Below are 24,206 nucleotides of genomic sequence, written 5' to 3'. Positions count from 1 at the left end.
AAAAATAAATGGGAAAATTAAAAAGGAAAGACAAAAGGACTAATTTTCTCGAGCTACCAAGTGCTCCTAAAAATCAATTAGCTGGAAAGACCAAAAGCCCAGGAAACCACGGGCAATGAATGTCAGCATACATTTCTTAGAAAAGCAAATAGGAATGGCTCTTAAACATGTGAAAACATATTCAATCATCACTGTAATGAGCGCACTCACATTGAAGCTACTAAAAGATAGTATTTTTTCACCTCTTCGATTGGCAGAGACCATGAAGTTTAATAACACTGTCTGGGGAGGAAAGGCACACTCACGCAGTGCTAGTGGGAGCACACATTGATACAGACGCCAAATTGGAGGGCAATTTGGCAAGGTTTACCAAAATTAAAACTGCACATTCCTTTTGATCCAACAATTCCACTTAAGTAATTTCTCCTCCAGAGATCCTTGCTGACATATAAAATGCTATTTATAGAAAGTAATTCACCCAAGCATTGTTCATAGTAGCAAATAATTGGAAACAACCAAAAGTCCGTGGATGTGGGACAGAATAGTGTAGCAAAACCTTACAACCGAATACTATTCAGATACTAAAAAGAGTAAGGCTGCTCTCTCTGTTCTGACAAAAAGATGTTCCAGGATATGCAGTTAAGAAAAAAAAAAAAAGGTAAAGAGCAGGACAGTTTGTATGATATAAACATTATGTTTTTTTTTTAAACATAGTTTTGCTTATATAGTTTTAAAATATCCTGAAAGGTATTTCAGGGTAAGGGAACAGTAAGAAAAGAAAACAGTAATGGAGCTTGTCTCTAGGAGTGAATTCAGATGACTCGGGAACAGAACTAAGAAACTAATTTTTCCTCGGACACCTTTTATACTTTTAGTGATTTAAAACAAATTAGTTAATTCTTTTAGTTAAGAGAAAGAAAACAAGGATGGCAAGGACACTGGAATATGAAATAAACAAAATATGGGATCTAATGTTTGAGAGGTTTGGGGGTTATTTTTAATATAGTTATATTTCAGGAAAAAAATTATAATTAAAGAAAACCCTCACAAGTGACCCTCCAGGAGATTGACTTAACTTTTGCAAAATAGACGCATGCAGTGAAGCTTCCTCTCTGTGGGGCTTTGGTAAGACCGCCCTCCCCCCATACACCCCCACGCCCCCAGGGTGGGCAGGACTACCCTCCAAGCCCAGGTGGATAATTTCATCTTCATAATTCATTCAAATTTGACCAATGCAACAGATGGACATGTCCCAACTAGGGAGGTTTGTTTCGATTTGTCCTCAGGACACAAAAAGGCCAATTTTGCCCATTTCTACTTACCTGAATTATTAAGTCTCTCACTGGCTATCAGTTAAATTTAGAACAAAAGAGCTATAAAAATGTCCTGATAAACACTAGAGTGAATTCATCAGACATTCCCTTAATGCGGTTGTTCTAAGGGGGTGGGGAGATGAGGGGTAAAGACAGGAGGACTGAGACGAATCCGGCCCCGCCTGGCTCCTCTCCAACTCCCGTCTGAAGGAGCTCTGGGCGCTCAGGCAGAACGGACCGGTCAGCAAAAGTAAAGGGCTTCTGACTCAAACAAAACTCTTCATTTCAACCCTCTCACAGAGACTGCAGCAAATCCATTTGTTTGTCACCTCTTCTGTCAAGAGCAACTTTTTGGATTCCCTTGAAGACACACATCTCTCATCACAAAAGAGCTGGCAAGGCCTATTTTTCCCCCCTTTGTGACCTTCTTAGCCATTAGAGGCCTTTTTTCCATTGTCGACCTGGCAGGCTGGAGGGCAGAGGTGGCTGAAATTCACAGGTAATCCGCAACTTCCTTTTAGCCCGAAATTTCAACCTCCTCTCCTATATAGATGAGAAAAAGGACATTCTTGTGTTCCCTTCTCCTGCGTTCATGAAGGAGGGAACGGGAATGAGCAATTAGTGTGGCTTGTACATAACTTAGCAGGACTCCTGGAAATGTAAAATCAAAAGCATTTCAAAAAACATTCTATAAAACTCAGGCTTCCTACCCAACCAGACGCCCCACATATCTGGTATGCAGTGTATCTGATACGGGAGGTCAGCCCCACTGGTATATCTGAGGGCGTGAGATTGGGGCAATGCACAGAACCGAAGACAAGAGACAGGTGAAGGATTTAAGTCTCGAGATTTGCAAAAAGCAAGAGGAGTAAATATTCCTCTGCAGAAAGCTGGAGTGATGATAAGTTTCAAAGAGAGTGGGAAGGGAGGGGCAGCGGATGGGAGGAAAAAGCAGGGGACCCCAGGCTGTGTCCAGAGAAGGGAGTCGCAGAGTTTGAGGCTTTTCAGATTTGGACAGGTGCAAAGCGCGTTGACTCAAGAGTATAAACAGGTTGTAGGTGCGGAAGTATGTGTGGGTCTGGCATGAAGGAGGTGAGGTTCAGGTGAGGAGATAGAGAGCGGGGGCAGAGTGTAAGGAGAGCCACCAGGATGGACTGAGCCCCTCACTCAGACAGAGAGGGCAACAATCACTTTGTCAAGGGGGACTACGGATGCCTGCTCCAGGTCCAGGGGCATATGATAAAGGGTCTTGAACGGCATTTCTTACTTTTCACAACCAAATCAGACGGAGGGGAGGCTCATAAACAGAAAGAGAACCGTCTGAGAGGTGAACAGGAGTCTGAACAGGTGGGTTAATCTTAGGATGAGGAAGTCCGCAGAGAGCGATGTGATGAAAAGCGAAATAGACATGGGTGGGTCCAAATCCCAGCTCCTCCCACTTCCCCGTCTGAATAGCTTCAGGCTTTAGGATCCCATCTAGACCCCAGCTCTGGCGTCTGGAAAGTGAGGACGATCTGAGAAATGCTGTAACACAGACCTGGTGTTTAGGAGAGAGTCTGGTGGTCGGGGATTAGTAAAAAGTTAATTGAGGTTCTTACTCTTCTAACAACCACCCTCTCGAGGAAAATTATTTTTAGGAGAGTGAGCTAGGTAAGAAGAGACAGTAGTGAAGCAAACAAATGAGAGGGGAAAAAATCATTTACTGTCTTAACTCATAACCACTTAAAAGTCAGCTACGCAGAGAATGAAAACATGCCCACCCAGAAGCTTGCTTGGGAATGTTCACGGCAACATTATTCGTAATAGCCAAAAAGGAGAAAGAATCCAAATGGCTATCAACTCATGAGTGGATAAACAAAGAGCGGTACATCCATACAATGGACTACTATTCAGTCATAGCAAGGAAATCACCTGCTAACTTGGGGACAGAGCCTGGAAACATTATGTTAAGTGCAAGAAGCCAGACACCAAAGTCCTTGTATTGTATGATTCTATTTAAATGAAAGGTCAAGAATAGTCAAATCTACAGATAGAGAAAATGGGTCAGTGGTTGTCAGGAGCTGGGGCTGAAGGGTTGGGGGGAAAAGGGAAGTGACTGTTAATGCATATAGGGTTTCTTTGTGGGGTGGGTGACAAATGCACCACTCTGTGAATATAGCAAAAAGGAGAGATTGTAGATTAAAAAAATAAATAAATAAGAAGTTAGCTATACAGTTCTTAACGCCTCCTGCTTCCCATCTCCTGAATCAAGAATGTTCGTCTTCCCTGGGTGAGAGGTCTTGGTGGGCAGAGCGTATGCGATACAGAATTCTAGCAATTTCTTTAATTGTGAATCATCAGAGGGTATCGATCCTCCGTCTCTGGTGACAATGTCAGGTGGGTGCCAGAGAGGTTATTTTGCTTTTTATTTCAATCTGCTTCTTTCAATCCTGGCTACTGCATTTGGTTTCCCCATGAGCACAGTGGTTAAAAATCAATTTCTGCTTGAGCTTCACAGGCAAAAGCTTTAAAGTGGACAGGCCTTTTCATACCCAGTTTAAAGCTTATAAAGAAAATACTGAGGGGGTGCTCTGGAGCATTGGTTTTAGGCTTCTCCAAATCATGAGGACGGGAGGCCTAAAAGCAATGCTTTCTCCAAACTACTCCAGTTAATGGGCAACATGATTTTCTTTAGGGAACAAATTGCAAGGATAAGGTATTGAAAAACTACTCCCCATGGCCCATTTGATGTTTGATTTATCTGATAAACATGCCCATAACTGCCTACAAAGCAATCCTATAATATTATCGGTTCCAGGAAATGAACCTTTTTCACAAAAGTCAACAGTGTTTTTAAGGGACTACCTAAGTTAAAAAAGATCAGAATGCCAATTTATTCATTTGCACAAATCATAATCATAATCACAATAACAGAAACCAACCGCCATGGGTATCTCTGCACGACTGTGAAAGGCCTCTGGATAATGCTGGCTTTTGACCGCAAAAAACACACTGCCTATCGTCTTCCAACATTCCAGGAATCAAACACGAATGCATTTCTCAAAGACTTCCCATGAAAACCATTTTACTAAGTAGGGTTAATCAGGTCTCTTTAGAGGTCAATAAAGTCTCTTCCTATGTTTCAGCTTCAATGTTCAGAACCGAAGGCACAAAACAGAAGATGACGTGCCATGTTTTATGACAGGTTCCTCTGGTCAGTGGCATGTCAGCTATAAAACATAAACTTCCACGGAGACGAGCACATTCCGTGACTGTAAAGTAGCCCACTGGGTCCAATTTTCACGAAGAGGTGCCAACCCCGTTCGGTGTGTATAATCTACAAATGAACCCAACCACTATCAGTGCTGAAAAGTGCAAGACTCGAGCTGGTAGGGAAGGGGGGGGAGTCTCCAGAAAGAGAGAAAGAAGATTTTTTCATGACATTGGAAGTTAAGAGCAGATTATATAAGATTTAAATTGAATCGTAACAATAAAGCTTTCATGTACCTCCAGATATCTAGAAAGCTGTAAACTCAAGCTGGTCATAAAACAGAAATCCATTAAACTTAATCATTTCTAGTCTCCATTCAGCATTTCATGGTTTTGCATCCAGATATAAGAAGTACAATGCACTCCTCTGCTTTTGTTTGGCTAAGGTTGAAAAATTCAGATGGTTCCATGTTTCTTGTGGGGTCTTAAGGAGGTAGCTTCCAGAGTTCTCCCTTAATTAATGACTTTTCTTGGCATTTTAGAACTCTGGATTCCCCCCAAATACTCCCTTGCCGTATTGGAGTAACTTCTAGCTACTCATGGAAAATTATAAGCGGTGTACTTATGGGGAAAATATAAGTTGCCTCTTAAACGTTTTGACAGTCAATGCTCAGTAATAACCTGACAGTATTTAATTATAAGGCCTGACTTTTCTATGGTACTTTACAGTTCATAAAGGGCTTTCTTTCACACTCACGTAGGCTTCTTTGTATTAAACCACAGCTTTGCAGTTCAATTTCTGTTAAATCCTTTCAAAGGTACTAGTCAATTACTGATCATTTAACATAAAGGTGCCTGAAATCTAGGAGGACAACTTGGGAGAAAGTGATTGCAGACTGGGGAGGGCAGAAAGATCATGATATCAAAAGTGTTCTCATAGTTTTGACAGTAAAGAAAAACCAGCAAAAGATACAACAAAACACAGAAACGTGAAACTAAAAGGAAATGTTTCTAGCAAGGGCCACAGTACTGTCTTAAACAGAGGGGAAGACCATTAAACATGACTGCTAGTCACTAAATTTTATCTACACTAGCGTCAGAATCTGAGCCTCAGTGCAAATCAGAGTAGCAGCTGAAACAGTTTCTTACCATTGCAGGGGTGCATGTGAGGGGGGAACAAAGTATTCTTTCCAATGCACATCACCCTGACAGTCTAACTATGACAAGCTTGCACCGTCCTGGGCATTCTATTTCTGCTTCCTAACAGAACAGCATCAGTAACATTTGTGATCATATTCTGTCAGTGGCTCTGCTAACAGCAGAATTTTTCGCTTGTATGTGGATACTGAGTTCCCTAAGAAGGAGCAGCTCTAAGACCAGGGTTCTACCTTTTTGCTTTACAGTATGATGCCAGCAAGAATAGTTCTATGCACACATTAGACCTATAAACAGATTTGAAATAAACAAGGTTTGTAATCTGCAAATTGGCTCCTTGGAGCAAATAACTGATTCATCAGGTATTTGTAAAAGCAAATATAAAATCCGTGAATTATGTCTCTTTGTCGACAAACTATAAACTGCTCAGAACTTTTATGTTAACAAGGCATTTTGTTTGATGTGCTGGATTTTTCTCTTGTATGTGTGGAACATACACAAAAGAGAATTATAAACTTCAGCGTTCTTTAACCTTTACAAACCAACACAGTAATTATATTGCAAGATATCTGACAACCCGGGGTAATATGAGCAAAGAATTCTTTTTTCCCCCACTTCCTTTAAATAGTTCTCAATTTTTCTACAATTTACAGACTCCCTGTGCAAAAGATGTTCACAGCCATGAATTGTACTAAAGATAAATTGGTAGATAAAACAAAATCACTATTCCAATTCACGAGAACATTTGAGGCACCTCCAAAGGAAATGTTTCTCCAAACATAAAGACAGTATTAAATTTTAAGAGCAAGGCTATCATCAAGATGAATGCAGAAAAGAGTAAACGTAAGTTAACTTGACAAGCCCATACTGATAAAGCACAGATAAATGTTATCTCTGGGTTACAAGCCCAGTACAGGCAGTCCTCAATTTATGAATGATCTGTGCACAAAAAGTTCATTTGTAAGTCGGTTGGAACTCCAAACCCATTTTCTCAGAGAAACGAAGTTTATAAATAGTGCTTCGTTTCATGGGAAGGCAAACAAGAGCTATTAAGCCCATAATGTCGACAAATTCTAGTACTGACAGCTCTCAAGCAAGTTGTCCCCGTGTTGACCAGGGAACAACAAACAACAGGTGCAGAAATCGAGAGGAGGTCAGGGTGAAGAGAGTTTCTCCTTCCTCACCTGGACCTTCCTCACCTGGACCTCATCTGCCGGCCTCTCTTTATAGACTTCCTCCCGGCCCCACTTTCATTCCAACCCCTCTATCTAAATACTTCATCGCAACCCCAGGAACAGAGCACCAGAATGATTTTATATAGTTAACCCTCACCCCCCCTTCCCCAAGCTCCCCTCCTTGTGCTCAGATAACTGACGAAAGCTTACAGAGAGTTCGATTCAGTAAACGCGTGTTTCAGAGTTTGGTGGGAGATATAATCTCTGGAGAGTGCAATGGGGATAAAACAAGCTCTGAGTATAGAACACAGATAACGAGACATTTGGAAGGACTGGGATAATTTAAGGAATTCCTCTGGAATTTAGTTATGTTAACAGGAACGGGACCCAGGACATGCAGTTGGAAGAACTTAAGGAGAAGCAGTTTCCTCACCAATCGGCAGAGATTGAAGCCCAGGATGGTGGTGGGGGTGCCATCTCCTAGCAGTGGTATCTGGAAGGTTCCCTGCCTTTCCATGTGGAGCTGGACATGATCGCGTGCTCTTTTTCCCCGCTGAAGATAACATCAGGGAATGGGTGTTCGGAGGAAGAGGGTCTGAAGAATAATGAGTCCTGACATGCTGACTCAGTGGGCTCCTGATTTTCGTAGGACAGAGCTGTGGTGTTCTGCAAATAACTGGGTACTCATGCAGGTATGCCCCTAGGATGCGGCTGGGATGGACGTCAAGGATGACATCAGGCTCAAGAAGGTACCCAGTGAGGCTGGTTAGTGTTCCACGAACTGGCTTCCTTGTCCTCCCAAGGCATAAGGGTGGGCATTTCCCACCCCTCCCAGCTGTTAGGTAGGTCTCTTTGACTAAATCTGGCCAAGGGAACGTGAAAGAGAGATGTAGGCCTCTTCCGTTAATAAATCTCCAGTGAGATCTTTCACACTCTCTCTGCCCCTGAACTTTGCACAGAAAGCTTCAGCTCTCCCAGTGGCCTCAGGGAAAGGCTGGGCTGTGAGATGGAAGGACTCTGGGTCTGGGGCTCTCCACCGGGTGGATACCTCCACCCTCAACAGTGAATCCTGGAAGTTAACTCTCACCAGGCGGGGGTTCTTAATGTATCATCCTTGCTCTCTATGCTTTCTTCTCTTTGTTGCATCTCAGAGAAAGGCCCTTTATGTTCACCTACCCTGAATAATCCACTAGGTTTGTCTGTCTCTTAAAATGAATGGCCCCAGGTGCCTGGGTGGTTCAGTCGGTTAAGTGTCTGCCTTTAGCTCAGGTCATGATCCCAAGGTCCTGGGATGAGCTCCCGGCTCAGTGGGGAGCCTGCTTCTCCCTCTCCCTCTGCCACTCCCCCTGCTCCTGCTCTCTCTCTCTGTCAAATAAATAAATAAAATCTTTTAAAAAAAAAGAATGGCCCCACCCTGCTGAGATTTTATAATGCTTCTAGTTTTTCTCCTTCCTTCACCGTGGTCAATATCGTTAACACTAGAAAGCCCCCTTATTCCTTTTAATCTACTTGGGGAACGGGATCAGTGAACTCATTACATCATTAACCTTACTCTCAAGAGCCCTGCCTAGCCATCAGGGTTCTGGGCATCTTGGGGCCTCATCCGCAGGGTCAAGCATAGGATCGTTTTGTCAGTCATTCTTCTCCTTCTTGAGAAGTCTTTTTCTGACTATTTGCAGATTTCATAAATAGGTTAGGGTCGCAAAAGTATGTGTACTGGATAAGAAACCTAGGATCATAGTCTCGTTATGACAAATTTCATAGAAGTGACATCACGTGAAATGCTGTTAAATCAGCTCACTCACTTCATTCTTATTCATTCAGTTTACTTTTCATGGGGAAGGGGAGAAGAGCAGCGAGAGAAGAGAAGATGACAGTGAAGAAGGGAAGGAATCCATAACCACGCCCACCTCTTGCTCTGTACGCATCCCCCTTAGTACATTATTGAATGTCACAGGGTATAATACAAACTCTAAATTAAGATAGAACTTTGATTTTGTTCACTCCTAAAACTTGGCTTTTGGTCCTTGCTTCTTCCGCGGCAATTTTCTGGCACGCTCCACCCTCATCTCTGTTGAATTTCCGAAAGGTCCACTAGGTTAAATGACTATTCACTTCCCATGTGGCATCCTGAAAAATGAAAGCATTCACCTGTATGGGGGCATCTGGGTCACTCGGTCAGTTAAGCCTTGAGCTCCTGATTTCAGCTCAGGTCATGATCTCAGGATCGTAAGATCGAGCTCTGCCTTGGGCTCCACATTGGGCATGGAGTCTGCTTAAGATGCTCTCTCCCTCTGCCCCTCTCCTCCTCACTCATGCTCTCTCTCTTAAAAAAAAAAAAATTAACTTGTATAATATGTTTGTATGAATTCTGGGACAAAGGATAGCCTGATAGGTTTCTCAATCCCTATGGGGCTCTACTGAGGGTTACAGAGCAGGGATTCTGCCTGCCTTCACCTTGCAACTTTCTGAATAAGTCCAAAATGGTTCCCTAAGTTCAGCATATGACTCCGACTTCTGCCACCGAAGGAAAAGCGGACAGCCCCTGTACTAAAGGCACTCTACTCAGATGTATTGGGCACTCTGAAAAGGCACTCTGATATGGCGCTGACTGGCATGTATGGCACTGGAGAAAGAACCCGTGCACAAAGTAAGTATCCTTATATGAAACCTTTACATAGAACCACTGACTATAATTACAATTTAGAACTATGTTCCCTATGAAAAAAACACTAAAGCCCATACAAAGACCATAAAAAGATTCTTCATCCTCCGAGTTTGAACGTATGTGCTTCCACAGTGGACCCATACAGGGGACCTCGTGGTCACCTCACAGAGTGTCCCTGCCAATGTCCCCTCTATGAAAGACATCGTTTCTTTTTAATCCTACACAAAACATCTATTCGTATTATGAAACACACTGCCATTTAAACCATGTTTTAAATACACTGTAGGCAGTTCGTGGTTCATGGAGAGCTTTCATCCTTAAGATGATGTCTGAGCTGAAATTTACATGCTGCAGAAGTGATACACAACGCTTCATTCTCGACTAGAATCAGAACCATCACCACTGCACGCTGGTAAGAATACCGAGCAATTTCCATGTACAGTTCACCGCAAAAGGCGTTAACGTGCTCTTCAGTTTCCTAGTCTCAATAAAATTTCTATTTATTGTCTATTTTTGTCTACTCATTGGTTGATATCAAAAAAGGCATAAGAACTCAATGTTGAAGACACATAACTTAAAATGCTGATTCTAAGAGGAATGGAAATCTTCGAAGACCTTTAACATGTAAATCCAATTACTACCAGCCATAATCAAATGCACAAGTCCAAGTGTGCACAGAGTGAATACACCCACTCTTCTGCCCCTATCCTGACATTCCCCAAGCCCCAAGACTGATTCTGACGTGTGGGTTAACAGCCCATAGTTGCTGAAGAGAAGGCTACCAGCTTGTTGCAGAGATAAAATACACACACACACACATATATATACACACATACATTTATGGATGTGTGTGTATACATATATACATTGTGAAATTGTGAAATAAATGATGAAAACAAAGGAATAAAGGATACAGAAACCCTTTGCTAAGTAACACAGAGAAGGGACAAGCCCAAGAGAAGTACATAGCCAAATCTGTCCAGAAGAACATTAACTAAGGGTCTGCTCGACGGGCACCATTATCTAAAACAAGTCCAAAAGACACAGTGTTTAAAGATCGGGAGCTTGAAACTTCAGCCCACACACTTATTTTTCTGTGTCTTCTATAAAGTTTCTTGTGCCTTTATGGTGTTTTAACTTTCATGTTTGGGACTGTTGGAACCCAGAGATCTCTATCTTGGCAGAGTGAAAAGAGTATGTGTGGGCTTTTCGTAAGCAGAATGGTGATTTCATAGGTTTTCTGGTGAGTAGACTAAGAACAGTAGGCTTGACATCTTTATTAAGCACAGAGAAACTCCAACTTGAAAAAATATTCTTACACTGTTCATGGCTGCTGTTAGGAAGACAGCAATCCCCTCAATCCCCTCCCTTCTTTTCACTTGGAGGACAGGGACCACTGTATCCACCCACCCCTCCATCCCCGGTAGGTGGGTCTGAGCTGGTCATCTATGAAGCCATTCAGTCCAGCTCAAGCCATGGGCTTTCCTGCTTGTGTTTCATAGGCAGCTTTTTCACCCTCCTTCTTTGCCTAGAATACATAATTCCTCAAGGTAGGCCCTCAACTATCTGCTGAAGGAATTATTTCAGTTACGGACACCCGCATCACCTGTCTGTCCTGTGAGCCTGACCTGGGAATCATCTTTGACTCCTCCTTCTTCATGCCCCACATCCATCCATCACTACATTCTACAAGTCTACCTCTTCAAATGCTTTTATATAATGTTGCTGCTTCTTTTTTCTGACCCCCCAGACAAGGCCTCAGATGAATAGTGTTTCACAACCTCTTGTGAGAAGAGGTCTGTTGCTATTCACTTTTTATTTCATTATCATAAACCTAACTCTCTGGTCCAGCTAGACTTGGAGGGGAGGAAGGAAAATATGGATCCAAAGAACTGCAGCGACAGCACAAAGATTATAGGACATTTTAAGCAGTGGGGGCTAATGGGATGCTCTCCCAAGTTACAGAAGGAACGGTCGGGTGGTTAAGATAACACGCAAGTCAAATTTATTAGATTTGTACACTGTCAGCCATGGTCATCTTCTTGCCGGTCCTGCCATTCCTGGACCCAAAGCGTGCCATGGTGTCCACAATATTCCTGCCCTCGCTCACCTCGCCAAAGACCACACACTTGCCATCCAACCACTCAGTCTTGGCAGTGCAGATGAAAACCCTGGAACCGTTTGTGTTGGGTCCAGCATTTGCCATGGACAAGACGCCAGGACCCGTGTGCTTCAGGATGAAATTCTCATCATCAGCTTTCTGCCCACAGATGCACCGGCCGCCAGTTCCATGATGGCGGGTGATGTCACCACCCTGGCGCAGAGAGCCCGGAATAATCCTGTGAAAGCAGGAAGCTTTATAACCAAATCCTTTCTCCCTGGTGCTCAGAGCAGGAAAATTCTCTGCTGTCTTTGGAACTTTGTCTGCAAACAGCTCAAAGGAGACATGGCCCAGGGGCTCACTGTCCACTGCAATGTTGAAAAACACAGTGGGAGGGACCATTGCTGGGCGTGTCTACAAGGCCTCATTACCTATTCTAACTCCTAACTCACATGCCCTCATCTTTCCCGAGTCCCAGCTACCTGGATATGCTTTCACCAATTTTACATATGTACCATCTCACTGGGTCACATCCTTGAGCAAGAATTTATAACCGTGTCACCTGCCCCCATGAACTTCGTACTCTGATATCTCATTCTGTGGATCTCCACTCCATCTTCCCCACAGGGGCCCAGCTTCTTTTCATACTGATCTCCAGCAATAACGCACACATCCCTGGACCAGCCTCTCCACCTATCCCACACAGGTTGTCTGCATCCTTCCCTCGAGCTTTTGTCCCTGGTACCCCTGCTCCTAGACCCATCCCTGTTTTGCTTTTCTTTTCTTTAAATATTTATTTATTTATTTGAGAGAGAGAGAGTCAGAGATAGCGTGAAGGGGGGGAAGAGGCAGAGGGAGAGGGATAGAATCTTCAAGCAGACTCCCCACTGAACACGGAGCCCAACGTGGGGCTCGATCTCACAGCCCTGAGATCATGACCTGAGCTAAAATCAAGAGTAGGACGCTCAACCGACTAGGCCCCCCAGGTGGCCCCAGACCGACCCCTGTTAGTACCACCCAACATATCTACACCTCCTTTCAAGGTGCTTCTCCTATGAAACTCTCCCTGACCCCATGCCTCCCAGCCATGCCCCCTTCCTCTCAATACCCATTGACCCACACTTGCCTCCCACCCACCGCAAAGTCTCGGTTGTATACTGTCATGTATTGCTCCATAATTGCCTCTTGGGGATTGGTACTGTGTCCTCAGCTAGATTTTCATAAAGATAATTTTAGATCTATAGACAGTTGCAAAAATAGTACTGAATTGCCTTGTCCCCAGCACCAGGCTTTATGTTCAAGTCTTACATAATCGTGGGACAACGATCAAAACTAGAACATTAAGCTTGGTCAACACTACCATCTAAATCATGGAATTTATTAGGATTTCACCAGTTTTTCCACTCCCACCCTTTTTCTGTTTCAGGAGCCCATGTAGGTTTTCACATGACATGTACATGTCCTGTCTCCTCCAATCTGTGCAGTTCCCCAATCCTTCCTTATCTTTAAGACCATGACCCTTTCAAAGAATACTTGTCAGTCAGCTGTTTTCTAGAATGTTCTTCGCCTTGGGTTGGCTATTTTCTCTGGATGAGAGCGGGATTACACAGGAGTGGGAAGGACACAGCAGTGGCGCGTCCTTCTCAGCATTTCCTAGGAAGGGGCACCCAATGTCAGTATGTACTATTGGTAATGATAAATCTTACTCACTTAGTTAAGGCGAGTCTGTCAGGATTTTCCAGGTGGAGTTACATATTTCTTTTTGTTATTACTAGGTATTTTGGAGGGAGATACTTTAAAATGCTACAAATATCCCGTTTCCACTTAATCTTTTGCCCACCAATCCCAGCATTCATTAGTGGACCTCTGCCGTGGATCTACTGCCATGGGTTCTAAGGATGCCTCTCGTTTATTTGTTTATTTATTGGAATTCTTCCATAAGGAGAACTCTTTGGCCCTACTTACTTATTTATTCAATTATTTATTTCTATCAATATGGACTCATGGAGATTTATTTTATTCTTTGGGTTGTAGTCCACTCTTATTTCATCACATAAGCTGTTCTAACCCCCAGCTAGATTTTATGCAGCACCAGAGCGGATATGACCACATCTTATACTTCTTAAATATTTTCCCTCCTGTCTAAGATGATGATAGGGACACAGTAGGTGTCTGATTCATTGACTGACTGATGGATTGACTGAATGATTCAGTCACTCCACAAACACTGTTCATGGCCTTGTCTTAGGTGCCAAAGTTAACAATAAATAAACAATTCCTTCTTTCAAGGCGTTCGCGGTCTAGTTAACAGGGACTCGTGTGTCTATCTACAAGTCCCTGATAAAAATATTTGGAGGAGTAGCACAATAGCTCAGATGGGAATATAGTAAACTCTACCTGGAGAAAAAAAGACCAGGGTGACAGGCAGGCAGAAAAAAACTTCCTTAAGAAAAACAGCATTCTGTTCCCTTTTTACTTCATTGCTCTATAATAATAAAAATAAGTGGGCATATAAAATATCTAGAGACAAATACCATAACACAGTTAGCAGGTATACCCTGCCTCCGCATCTTCTAAACTAATTCTTAAAATCAAACCTCAAAGGCACGCTTTTTAGGAAGATTTAATGTAGTAAACACAGACTCTTTATACAGTGACTATATGCTTTACTAAGAAAATTGGAAAGAGAGAAGGTAAAAAAAAATCTGAGGAGCCATTTGTCTTAATCCAGTTTCCAAATCCAATTTCATAGTTTTTTACGCCTTCACAGGGAATAATGAAGAGCAAATAAGAAGCATCATCAATCAAAGACGACTCCCTAAGTTTCTTTACTTAATTCGATTTTCTTGTACCGCTCCTACTGTATTTTCCAAACAGAGCTGTTCTTTTCTGCATGGGATAGCTCAGACCTGCAAACGTCCTCGGGAAGAATAAACAAACAATCAGGGCGCATTTTCTGTCACAAATTGCACTCAGTAACATTCTTTATCCAAAGCATGTTGAACTCCCAGCAAGCAGAGACACATCTAAAACACAAAAATAACCTGCCTTATTGCAAGCGCGGCTGACAATAGAGAATTTGTATTTTTAGACACTTCTTGACACTTAAACCTGTTAATATTTAACTCCTACTATTGTTCTAAATGATGAATAAGCAACAGCTCTCTCCTGCACGCCCAGTGTTACATCAGGCACTTCCGTTGCAACAGGAAACGCTGCCGGTTGCTATCGCCCTTTCTAGTTAGTGTCAGTGTGTGTTTTCCATGTGAGTGTGCACACGGATGCACTTATGTGCCTGTCCCCACGTGTGCACGCATATTCACGGATACGCACACGAACAGGCTCACAGGCGTGTGGATTCATCCCCGTGTTCATATCCACTTAGAAATCTAGCTTGCTCGGCTGCCTGACATGCCCGTGAACACACACGCAAGCAGCGTGCAATCCAGTGGCTTTTCTTTTGCTACCTTTGGTAGGAGATTAAGATAGAAAGCTTAAAAAAAATTTAAAAAGCCAAGACACTTCGCGGTGTCTGGGATTAAGAGACAGGAGCCAAAGAGACACATGGGCTGCTGTACAAAGGCAAGTTCAAGACGCCAGCCCACACACTTGCAGATTGACCGCGTTTCACCTTTCCTGCTTCAAGCCTGCATCCTTCAGCAGCCTACTTACCTTCCTCTTGCTCCTGGCTCACCGACCGCCCTGTCCCATCTCTCCCCAGACCTCCCCGAAAGGAGCACTATTAAATGAAACAAGACAGCATTCCTTTTCTTTAGGCTGTTTTTCAACGTTGACGCAGAGAAAAAATTTACTATAAAGTGATGTGGTGTGAAGGCCAATGGAGAGACGACGACTCTGTTATGGAACTTACTGGAAAATTTTTGGAAAAACCCCATACACACAGAAGGATGTCTGGGCCAGAAAAATGAGGAGCAAGAAAAAAAAAAAAAAACAGTAATTCATGAATATTTTTCAGTGTTTTCACAACAGATTTTTCCTGCCCGTGACTGGTCATCCAGGGGTATTCTCATAGGTGATCACTGCCCCTGACGCCTTCCCCACTCTGTGAGCACAGTGCACACTGACAGAAATAGCACGGAGCAGGCGTCATCAGAGTTCACAAAACATTTTTTATACACTACCTCACTTGATCTTTTTTTTTTTTTTAAGATTGTATTTATTTGACAGAGAGAGCACATGAGAGGGGGGAGCGGCAGGCAGAGGGAGAAGCAGATTCCCCACTGAGAGGGAGCCCAACTCAGGGGTCGATCCCAGGACCCTGAGATCATGACCTGAGCCAAAGGCAGACCCTTCACCAAATGAACCACCCAGACGTCCCCTCACTTGATCTTGACAACACCCTGTTAGATACAATTATCTCCATTTTGTAGATTACCAAAAAAAAAAAAAAAACAACAACAACAACAGCAACCACCACCACCACCACCCTCGGATTTTAAGTGATTTCAGAGTCAGTAAGTTGCACAACTGAAACTCAAAACCAAAATTTCTGATACCAAATCTCATTTTTTTCCCATGACAGCAATTTTATTTAATTTTCCTTGAATTCATCGGTTCCATTTTTATAATTGCCTCAAGACTGTACGTGCCTCTAAATGAAACTAACCTTTTAAGCTCTATATTTCTTCTTAAAAGTTCTCTCTTTTCTGGTTAAAAATGCCCATGTTCCGTTAGCACTTGCTTCCTTTATCTCCTGGACCCTCCCTTTTGAGAGATCTGATGTCCTATTATCGAATGATCTGATTACTTCTGTGCTGACAAATTTCTGCTTTTTAAAAATTATTATTCTTGCATACATTGCTCAGTATTTTTCAATTTTAACCACCACTACTTTCATGTTCTTAAAGATTTATTATTTACTTCAGAGAGAGACAGCACGAGCGGGAGAGGCAGAGGGAGAAAGAATCTCAAGCAGACTCTGTACTGAGCATGGAGCCTGATGCGGGGCTCGACCCCACCACCCTGAGATCACGACGTGAGCCGAAACCCAGACTCGGATGCTTACCGACTGCACCACCCAGGTGCCCCTCCTTGTTCTTATTCTAACAGTTATCACAGCAGTTACTTCCACCCCAGAAAAACCTAACGAGTGCTACATTTTTATTCGACTGCATTTGTCTAAAATGCATATTTCTGGAATTTTCCTTTCCGGCCACTGTTATTACAAAGACCCTTGAATTAAACAGAAGCGTTGTCTGCCCCCTCATCCTTCCTGAGCCATTCAAAAGGTGCCTTAACAGAATGATTTCTCAGCATAGTACATTCTGATGTCATAAATGCTGAGCATGATATAATCCTACGCGGGAAGCGAAAGGAAAAAGTAGCTCTACACAGGCACATCTATTTATGTGCCAACACAGCCTGATAATTAGACCACTAGGAAGAGAGAGAGAGAGAGAGAATCCCCAGATGACAGCTTAATGGGACATCGGGCGAGACCCCTCTTTGGGGTGTGTGCAGGCGTCTTCACTGCGGTCAGCATAGAGCTTCTCGAGCTGCCGTCCACACTCTCTCAACCGCAGGGATGACCAGGCTCTGGGTGTACCACCCCTCCCTTCTTGCCGCCCAACTCCACTTTCCTGCTGTTTTAATTGGATTATTTTGGAATCTGCTATTTCTGTCTCGCTCCTTTCCCCAAACTGTCATGTAAGTACTGCAGCTTGCCTATTACTCAGCTGCCAAATTTCACTCCCGAGACGGCTGTATTTCAGTGGCAAGCGAAGTGATATTCCCATCTGAATACTAGCTTAAGGGGTTAAGCATCTGGGCGGGGGGGTGGGGGATGCCTTTATGCAGGAAAGGAGTGCTTTGCTTTATTCTGTCTTATCATCATTACTGGGGGAGCAGGTCATCAGCTCCACCTGAGCATGAACGGGAGAACCTACCAGAAAACACTTCTCGCATATACTCAAATGCAGCAAGAGGCTATAAAGACCGACTAGGATGTTTCCCAGGTTCTTTTCTGCAGGGACTTCAAAGCCTTAAAACATCTAGAACGTAAGATGATGATCATTTTTGGAAGGGAAGAAGCTCAGAGAGTAACCCATTCATTCCAGATGTAAAACTTGGAGGCACAGAGTACGTGGTCCTCCTGGTCCCCAGGCCAAGGGCTTTCCACCGGAACTCGGGTTCAATCACAGATACACGCAGAAGATCACATCTCTGCCTGTGGGACCAAAGACAGCCCCAGCTTGTAAAGCATGTGACAGCAGCACTAAATTTCTTGTTGTGTGTGATTAACGGTCATTTGTTGTTTTAGATATACCTGGGATCTGAAGTTGAGCTCTCTGAGCAAGAAACCAGAGTGTAAACAGAGGAAGAAGCAGAGTAGAAACAGTAGCAGTAAAGTGTGCTGGGTCAGTAAATGTGTAAAGGTTTATATGTATATAATCCTCACAGCGACCAGCTGTCCTCGCTTTAAAGAACAGAAAAATGAAGGATAGAGAAGACAGAATCTTTTTGAAGAGAAAACAGGAGGGACCGAATATAACTGCCAAGTCTTAGAAATTACCTTCCCAAATTTTACTAAAACATTTAATGAAAACCTAAATTGGGGGGCTCTTGAGTTAGGGAGGCAAGGGGACCAAATGATCTTCAAGTTCCCTTCCATGTCCAAATACCACAACATCAGAAGCTAGAATATCTAACATTCTATAATTTAGAAAACATATCTACATGCCTCATCTCACTTGATAAGCTCTATGAGGAAAAAAAAAGCTTTAATTTGAAAGGTACCACAGAATACTGACCCTTTGCTATTTCTCCTTCTACTCACTGCTTACACTTGGAAAGGTGCATGTGCCAACATTGAGAGCAGCGTCAAGGAAGTAGAGAGGACAGAACCTCTGCAGTGTTCCACCTTAGGGTCCCAAAGACAAAATGGTGGGCGTTGGTGGCAACCACCACCATGTTTTTTCCATGTGTTTTCCTCCAACAGGTGACATAATAATCCACCTTCTTTCATGAGGTAAGAGAACTACGTGAATGTCTGCACACTGACACAGTCAATCACATGATTTATAAGGCTTTCAAAGAATAAAGTGCATTACATAGAAGTCTGGTAAACTATTTTAGAAACTCGAATATACTCCAAAATAGTTTTGAAAAGCTATGCCTACATCTAAAACACTATGTACTCTTGAGTCTTTGTCTCTATGTTTTTCATTTTGCCATGAAACACATCATTAAGTGCTTCAAAATAAATACCTTCTCCCAAACTCGCTATGAATTATGGAGGCTTTTCTTTTTTTTCAGGAACTGGAGTGGAAAACGGAAGAACATATTTATGCTGAAAGATCAGTTTGGAGGAGATCTCTATTTTAAATATTTAATGAATATCAATGGGGTTTTCTTAACCATGGAAATGTGTGTTGCAAAGCCCAGAATGCTTAGTATTTGCATGTGCTGGATAGTTGGGTGGGCTGGGCTGGGGAGTGGGATAAGCAACTAAACTGGGCGTGTCAAAGAAAGAAAAAGCATTTAGGTAAAGTATATGGTAGAGGTTTAAGCCCCAGAAGAAAGCAGTTGACCAGGGAGAGGCAAAATAGAGAAAAAGGGGCCCCCCAATGATAGTCAATCCAAAGCTGGAAATGCAGCCTTTACCAAACCCATGCTGAAGGCCAAAGAAGACAAAAGAAATGTCTGAGTGGATTTTATTATTTAAGAGACCACTAAATCACCCTGGAATGGAGGGAAGAAGGCCAGAAGAACCAGAATCCCACAGACAAGCAGAGTGGAAGGGCACCAAACACTGGAGAGGCCGAGATGTGACAACCAAAGACACTATTTTGATCTGGAACTTCTATCCTTTTCAAGGTAACCAAGTAAAGTTGACCATGTTTGTGCACAGAGGGTAGAATTTATTATATACTTAATTTGCCCCCATAACGTGAACGGCGGTGGAGAAGGTAAGAAAAGGGATGTGGTTAATCAAAATTAGCATAAGGTACACAGATTCTGGTAAAGCAACCACCCCCATTCTTTGGCTGGTGGCCGAACAGAGAAAGTACCACCATATACCGTGAGCCGCCCACTCTTCTATCTGGCACGTTCACAGAGTCATAGACTACAACATATTCATTTCACGAACGCTTAAAGTATGGCTTGCCAATTGCGGGCACTAGTTAGATTACCTACGTTGAGATCAATAGCTGACGAATGTTCCCGGCCCTGACCACGTGCCTCCAAGCAGAGTTCCCCAACTGTCTCCTCTCTTCACTTTCTACTCCATTCCCAATCCGGTCCTCCTGTCAATAACCACAACCTCACTGCCGATGGCTGACTGTTCTCTGGTTCTTTCTGCCTTTCAGATCAACAGGTCTTTCTCCATTGGTTTCTCTCATTTCAGATGCATTCTCTTCCTCCTTTTAGAACAACCCAATTCAGCTCCATGTTCACCCGAACTAGGTTATGATGCTATCTACCGTGCCTCCCTTCGAAATGTGAACTCCATTAGGGTAGGCTTCCTGTCTGTCTTGTTCCATTCCAGATCCCTAGTGCTTAGAACCGTAATAGTACGTAGTAGCTCCCCAAAGAGGTATTTGCTGAATGAATAAATGGGTAATACATGATTGAATGGAGTTAGAATTTAAAGACATGGTCTCAGCCTCTTACAATTCAAAAGCTGTGCCCTCACTCTGTACTGGCAGAGTCCTAATCACCCCACAGGCCCTGTGGGACTCTACAAATTGAGTTTTCAACAGTGGTCTTGACCTGGTCTTGCAGACAGGTTTCCTCCATGACTGCAAACATGGTTTGGTTATGGAGACAATCAAAAAGTGACAGTGAAATATGGTGGAATATTCAGCTAAAGTTAAATATGGTGGAATATTCCCCCACTCTGCTGCCTCCCTCGAAACATTCATTCTCGTAAGCCCTGAATAATCCACATGTCTGCATCTCGGCACCCCAGCCAGGGATTTGCAGCAAGAGAACTGTTCCTTCCTCTCTGTTTGAGTTCCTACTGATTCTGTAGTTTAGGAGGAGTCCAAATGCTCTCCAAATGCCAAACGTCCCATATGGTAGTGCTAGTACCATTCTCACTGCCGTGACGTCCAGCCTTCCTACCTACACTCGTGAGGGGCCTCGCTGGAGTCTGGCAGGACACCATGAACTCTTTCCCTGACCTATATTTGCCGACACATGTGTTGTCCTGTCTCCCTTTATGAACTTACTCATTTAATCAAAATAACATATGTATGAGTACAAGTTTCATTTTCTTATTCGCTCTTCCGATCATTTAGAGGAGAATCATTTATGAGCCATTAAAGAGGAGTTCTTAAGCTCCACTGTCTTAATTAGGAATTCAGATGTTCCTCCTCTTATTGAAAAATACAGAGCTGTTCAAGTTAGACTGTAAGTGTGGGCCAAAATAAATGCGTGGATTCACACACAAGGGGTGCAGAGTAGCCAGTGAAAAGCGTTAGCCGAAGCCTGTCGAATGGCCCTGTGTTTGTCTCCTTAATGCCAAATAATCCTTTGCCTCTTTTTCCTTCTATTTTCCAACTGTGTGATGTAGCTAAAGGACTGGGGAGCCTCACAACCCCACAGGTTTCCCTTCTGTGTTTATGTGGGATGAAGCATATGTCTCCTAAGGGGGGGGCAGGGGGGTCTCTCACGCTACCTTCTCGTTCATTTAATTAGGGAAAGGAAGCTTGTTTATCATGGGGGAAGAGAAGAGGCTGGTAGCTCACACACACGGAGCCAGACAGAGACTCTCCATGTGCAGCTCAAGGAGGCCGGGGAGCGTGCCTGACCTGAGGTGCAGGAGCAAGGCAGCCTGCTCTCACACAAGGGCTGCTCCAAGGGTCCCACGGGCCAGGTGACATCCACGGATGTCACGGCTCTGTGGTGAATGGGTCTCTCTGACTTGCAGACTTCAGGTAGACAGTTTCTCCAGAACTGCCATGACTCCATGAATGCAAATTAAAGCCATTCAGAAATACATTAATTTTTTTGGGGGGGGGAGGATACCAGAGGAGGATGATAAGAAAGATGCAGAAGAAACAAATAATAATTTTACAAGCCTGGGATTACACAACATTTAAGCAACATAGTTTACTTTTTACTTTTATCATGAGCGGTTTCTGCTATTACTAAATATTGTCTTGAAAGAGGATTCTTAGTAATTGTCAACAATTCATCTCTACTTTGTTATAACAACATTCTATAAGTACTATTATTCTCTAAATTTTATAACCGTAGCCACTCGAGATGTAAAGTAAGTTGTCCAACATCATACCCCAAGAAAACAGCAAAGCTGGAATTTGAGTCCAAGCAGTCTAGATAGCATTAATTATATTGAAGCATGCTCCCAATGTTGGATGGGGACATGCACAGATATACACACACATAAATATACTTTAATTTCAGTATAATTTCAGATCTATGTTTAATGTGAGCCATTTATTAAATACTTTTATTAAGAAATGAAAAACTATGTTTTCCATTGAAGAAGTATTGCTATCTAGTGATAATCATGGCTGTCTAAAAATACTTGGCCAAAAAAAGGGGGAAAACTCAAAATTCTCTAGGACCCTTCCATGCCTTTTTGATTTAAGTGTTATTTCTCAAATGTCAAAAACTGGTAAGTTTTAAGCATGCTACTGTCTATTAGAGGAAAGTTCTTCAAATTAGTATGATTTATAAATTTACAAATAAATGCCTCCCTGCAAATAATAATAATAATAATAATAATAATAATAATAATAACAACAACAACACATGGAGATACCATTTCTCATAATCAGTTGGCAAGACTCTTTGTTTTTAAAATTCTCAGCACTGGCAAAACTGTATGGAAACAGGTATTCTCATATACTGCCTCTGGAAATATAAACTGGTATAATTTTATTGGAAAGTAATTTGCCAACAAATAGTACCAAAAAGTCTTAGTACTTGAAAATGTCTAAACTCTCCAAGTTACTGGTAAGGGAGTATCCTAAGGAGGTCATTAGTAATGGCAACAAATAAAGGTATAAGAACATTCATGGTAGCATAAAAGCAAAAAAAAAAAAAAAATTAGAAACATCTTAAACGTCCAATAGAGGGGATCAATTAAATATATTTTAGGATATGCATTCAATGGTCTACTATACATAATCATTAAAAATCATGCTATAGATATATATCCATTGGTATAAAAAGATGTTCATCATTACATTTTTAAGAGGAACAAAACAGTGAGGTCATAGTATATATTGTGTTATTCCCTACTACCACCTGATGGTGGTCTCTCTAGCTGAATTGATGAACACCATTATCAGAATTCTCTATCAATGCCTTATCATCCATCCTAATCAGTGATCTCAAAATAATTAGAAGCTATTTTTTTCCCACAAACAAAGCAAGGGTTCTATTTTCATAAGACACAGAAAGAATAAGTAGCTGGAGACTATGTATATCTCTAGATGTGTGTGAGAGAGAGAGAGAGAGAAGAGGTATGTATACATCCCCACCACTATCTTGAGAACCTTACGCTGAATGATGGTTATTTTTAGTTAAAGAATTTGGAGATATTTACCTGTACCACGTGCTTTCATCACACTGGAGAAACATAAGCAGTCAGTTCCTTCCCAGTGGATCTTTCCACACAGGTTTTGCTTGAGGGGTGGCAGTTCAGAAACTCAGTGTAAAATGCCTAGACCTGTAATTATAAAAACAATTTCCCACGAGTTAGGCAGCTTTCTGTGGCCTTCATTCACATTAGCTCAAGTCACAGAAAAGAGAAACATAGTTGCATAATCTCTCTCTCATGCATGCACCCGTGCGGGCCTGCACACGCACATGCACACACACACACACACCCTCAATTCTTATGGCACAATGTCAAAAACTCAGCAAGCAAACCCACAGCAGGGCCTCATCTCCCGAGATGAGGGGTTCTGGCCAGGGGTCACGCCCCATCCCCTCTTCTATCCTTCCCCTCCTTCCCTAATGATTCCAAAACTTCAGAGTAATAATAATAAAAAAAAAAAAGTAGTTCTCCTCCAGAAAATGTCAGCAACATTACTGAATTTGATGGTCTCCTAAGATTCCTTCCAGCCACAAAGTTAAGCAAAGTCAGTACCTAGTTTTACCATAATAGCCTGGCATCCACTTTCACAACTCTATGTGCCCTCTCTGTTGATGACTCAGGTCCAGCACGGTATTGGTGATAAAACTCAAAGTCATGACTAACATTTACTGAACACTTACTATGTTCTTGGCTTTACACATATTACCGCACTGTACTGCACCCTGCAAAGTAGCTAGCAATCATTATTATCTCTGTTATTGACAAGAAATCAGAGTGTTCGGACAGCTAGCAGATGTTAAAGCCAGGATTTAAGCCAATGTTGTTCACAGAGGCCATGTTTATAATTCCAGCACTGTACCATCTCTCCAAAATTGATTTTTCTATCAATGGGCCTGTATTCCTTACAAAAACATTAAATGTCAAATTGACATCACCTTATTTTTCCCCAGGGTTGATAACGTTACATAGGTCTTAGCTTTACTAACTCTTTTTGGATGTGGCTGCCCTTCGATGTTAATTCCCAAGCTAAATTGAAATCAACATGTTCCTATTTCAATCAAGAGTAAAT

General features: G+C 42.5%; 2 protein-coding genes across 5 annotated transcripts in view; both read right to left on the bottom strand.

Moving 5' to 3' along the window:
* The window catches only part of ATXN1 (ataxin 1), a 243,849-nt gene extending 220,587 nt beyond the window's left edge, over positions 1–23,262 (bottom strand). For 3 of the 4 annotated variants that reach the window (XM_034660287.1, XM_034660285.1, XM_034660288.1), the window contains exon 1: positions 23,144–23,262. The gene's annotated coding sequence lies outside the window, so the exon portion shown is untranslated. The remainder of the gene's footprint in view (positions 1–23,143) is intronic. The other variant, XM_034660286.1, reaches the window with a different exon arrangement.
* On the bottom strand, positions 536–23,260 carry LOC117802279 (peptidyl-prolyl cis-trans isomerase A-like). Its single transcript, XM_034660293.1, has 2 exons — positions 23,144–23,260; positions 536–14,521 (listed from the first exon to the last, which is right to left on the bottom strand). The coding sequence occupies exon 2, from the start codon at positions 12,001–12,003 to the stop codon at positions 11,509–11,511; it is 495 nt and encodes a 164-aa protein (XP_034516184.1). The 5' UTR covers positions 12,004–14,521; positions 23,144–23,260; the 3' UTR covers positions 536–11,508.
* Positions 23,263–24,206: the final 944 nt, after the last annotated feature.

This window comes from Ailuropoda melanoleuca, chromosome 5, assembly GCF_002007445.2.
Source record: "Ailuropoda melanoleuca isolate Jingjing chromosome 5, ASM200744v2, whole genome shotgun sequence".
Classification (NCBI taxonomy): Eukaryota; Metazoa; Chordata; class Mammalia; order Carnivora; family Ursidae; genus Ailuropoda; species Ailuropoda melanoleuca.
This window is presented reverse-complemented; position numbering and strand designations above follow the sequence as displayed.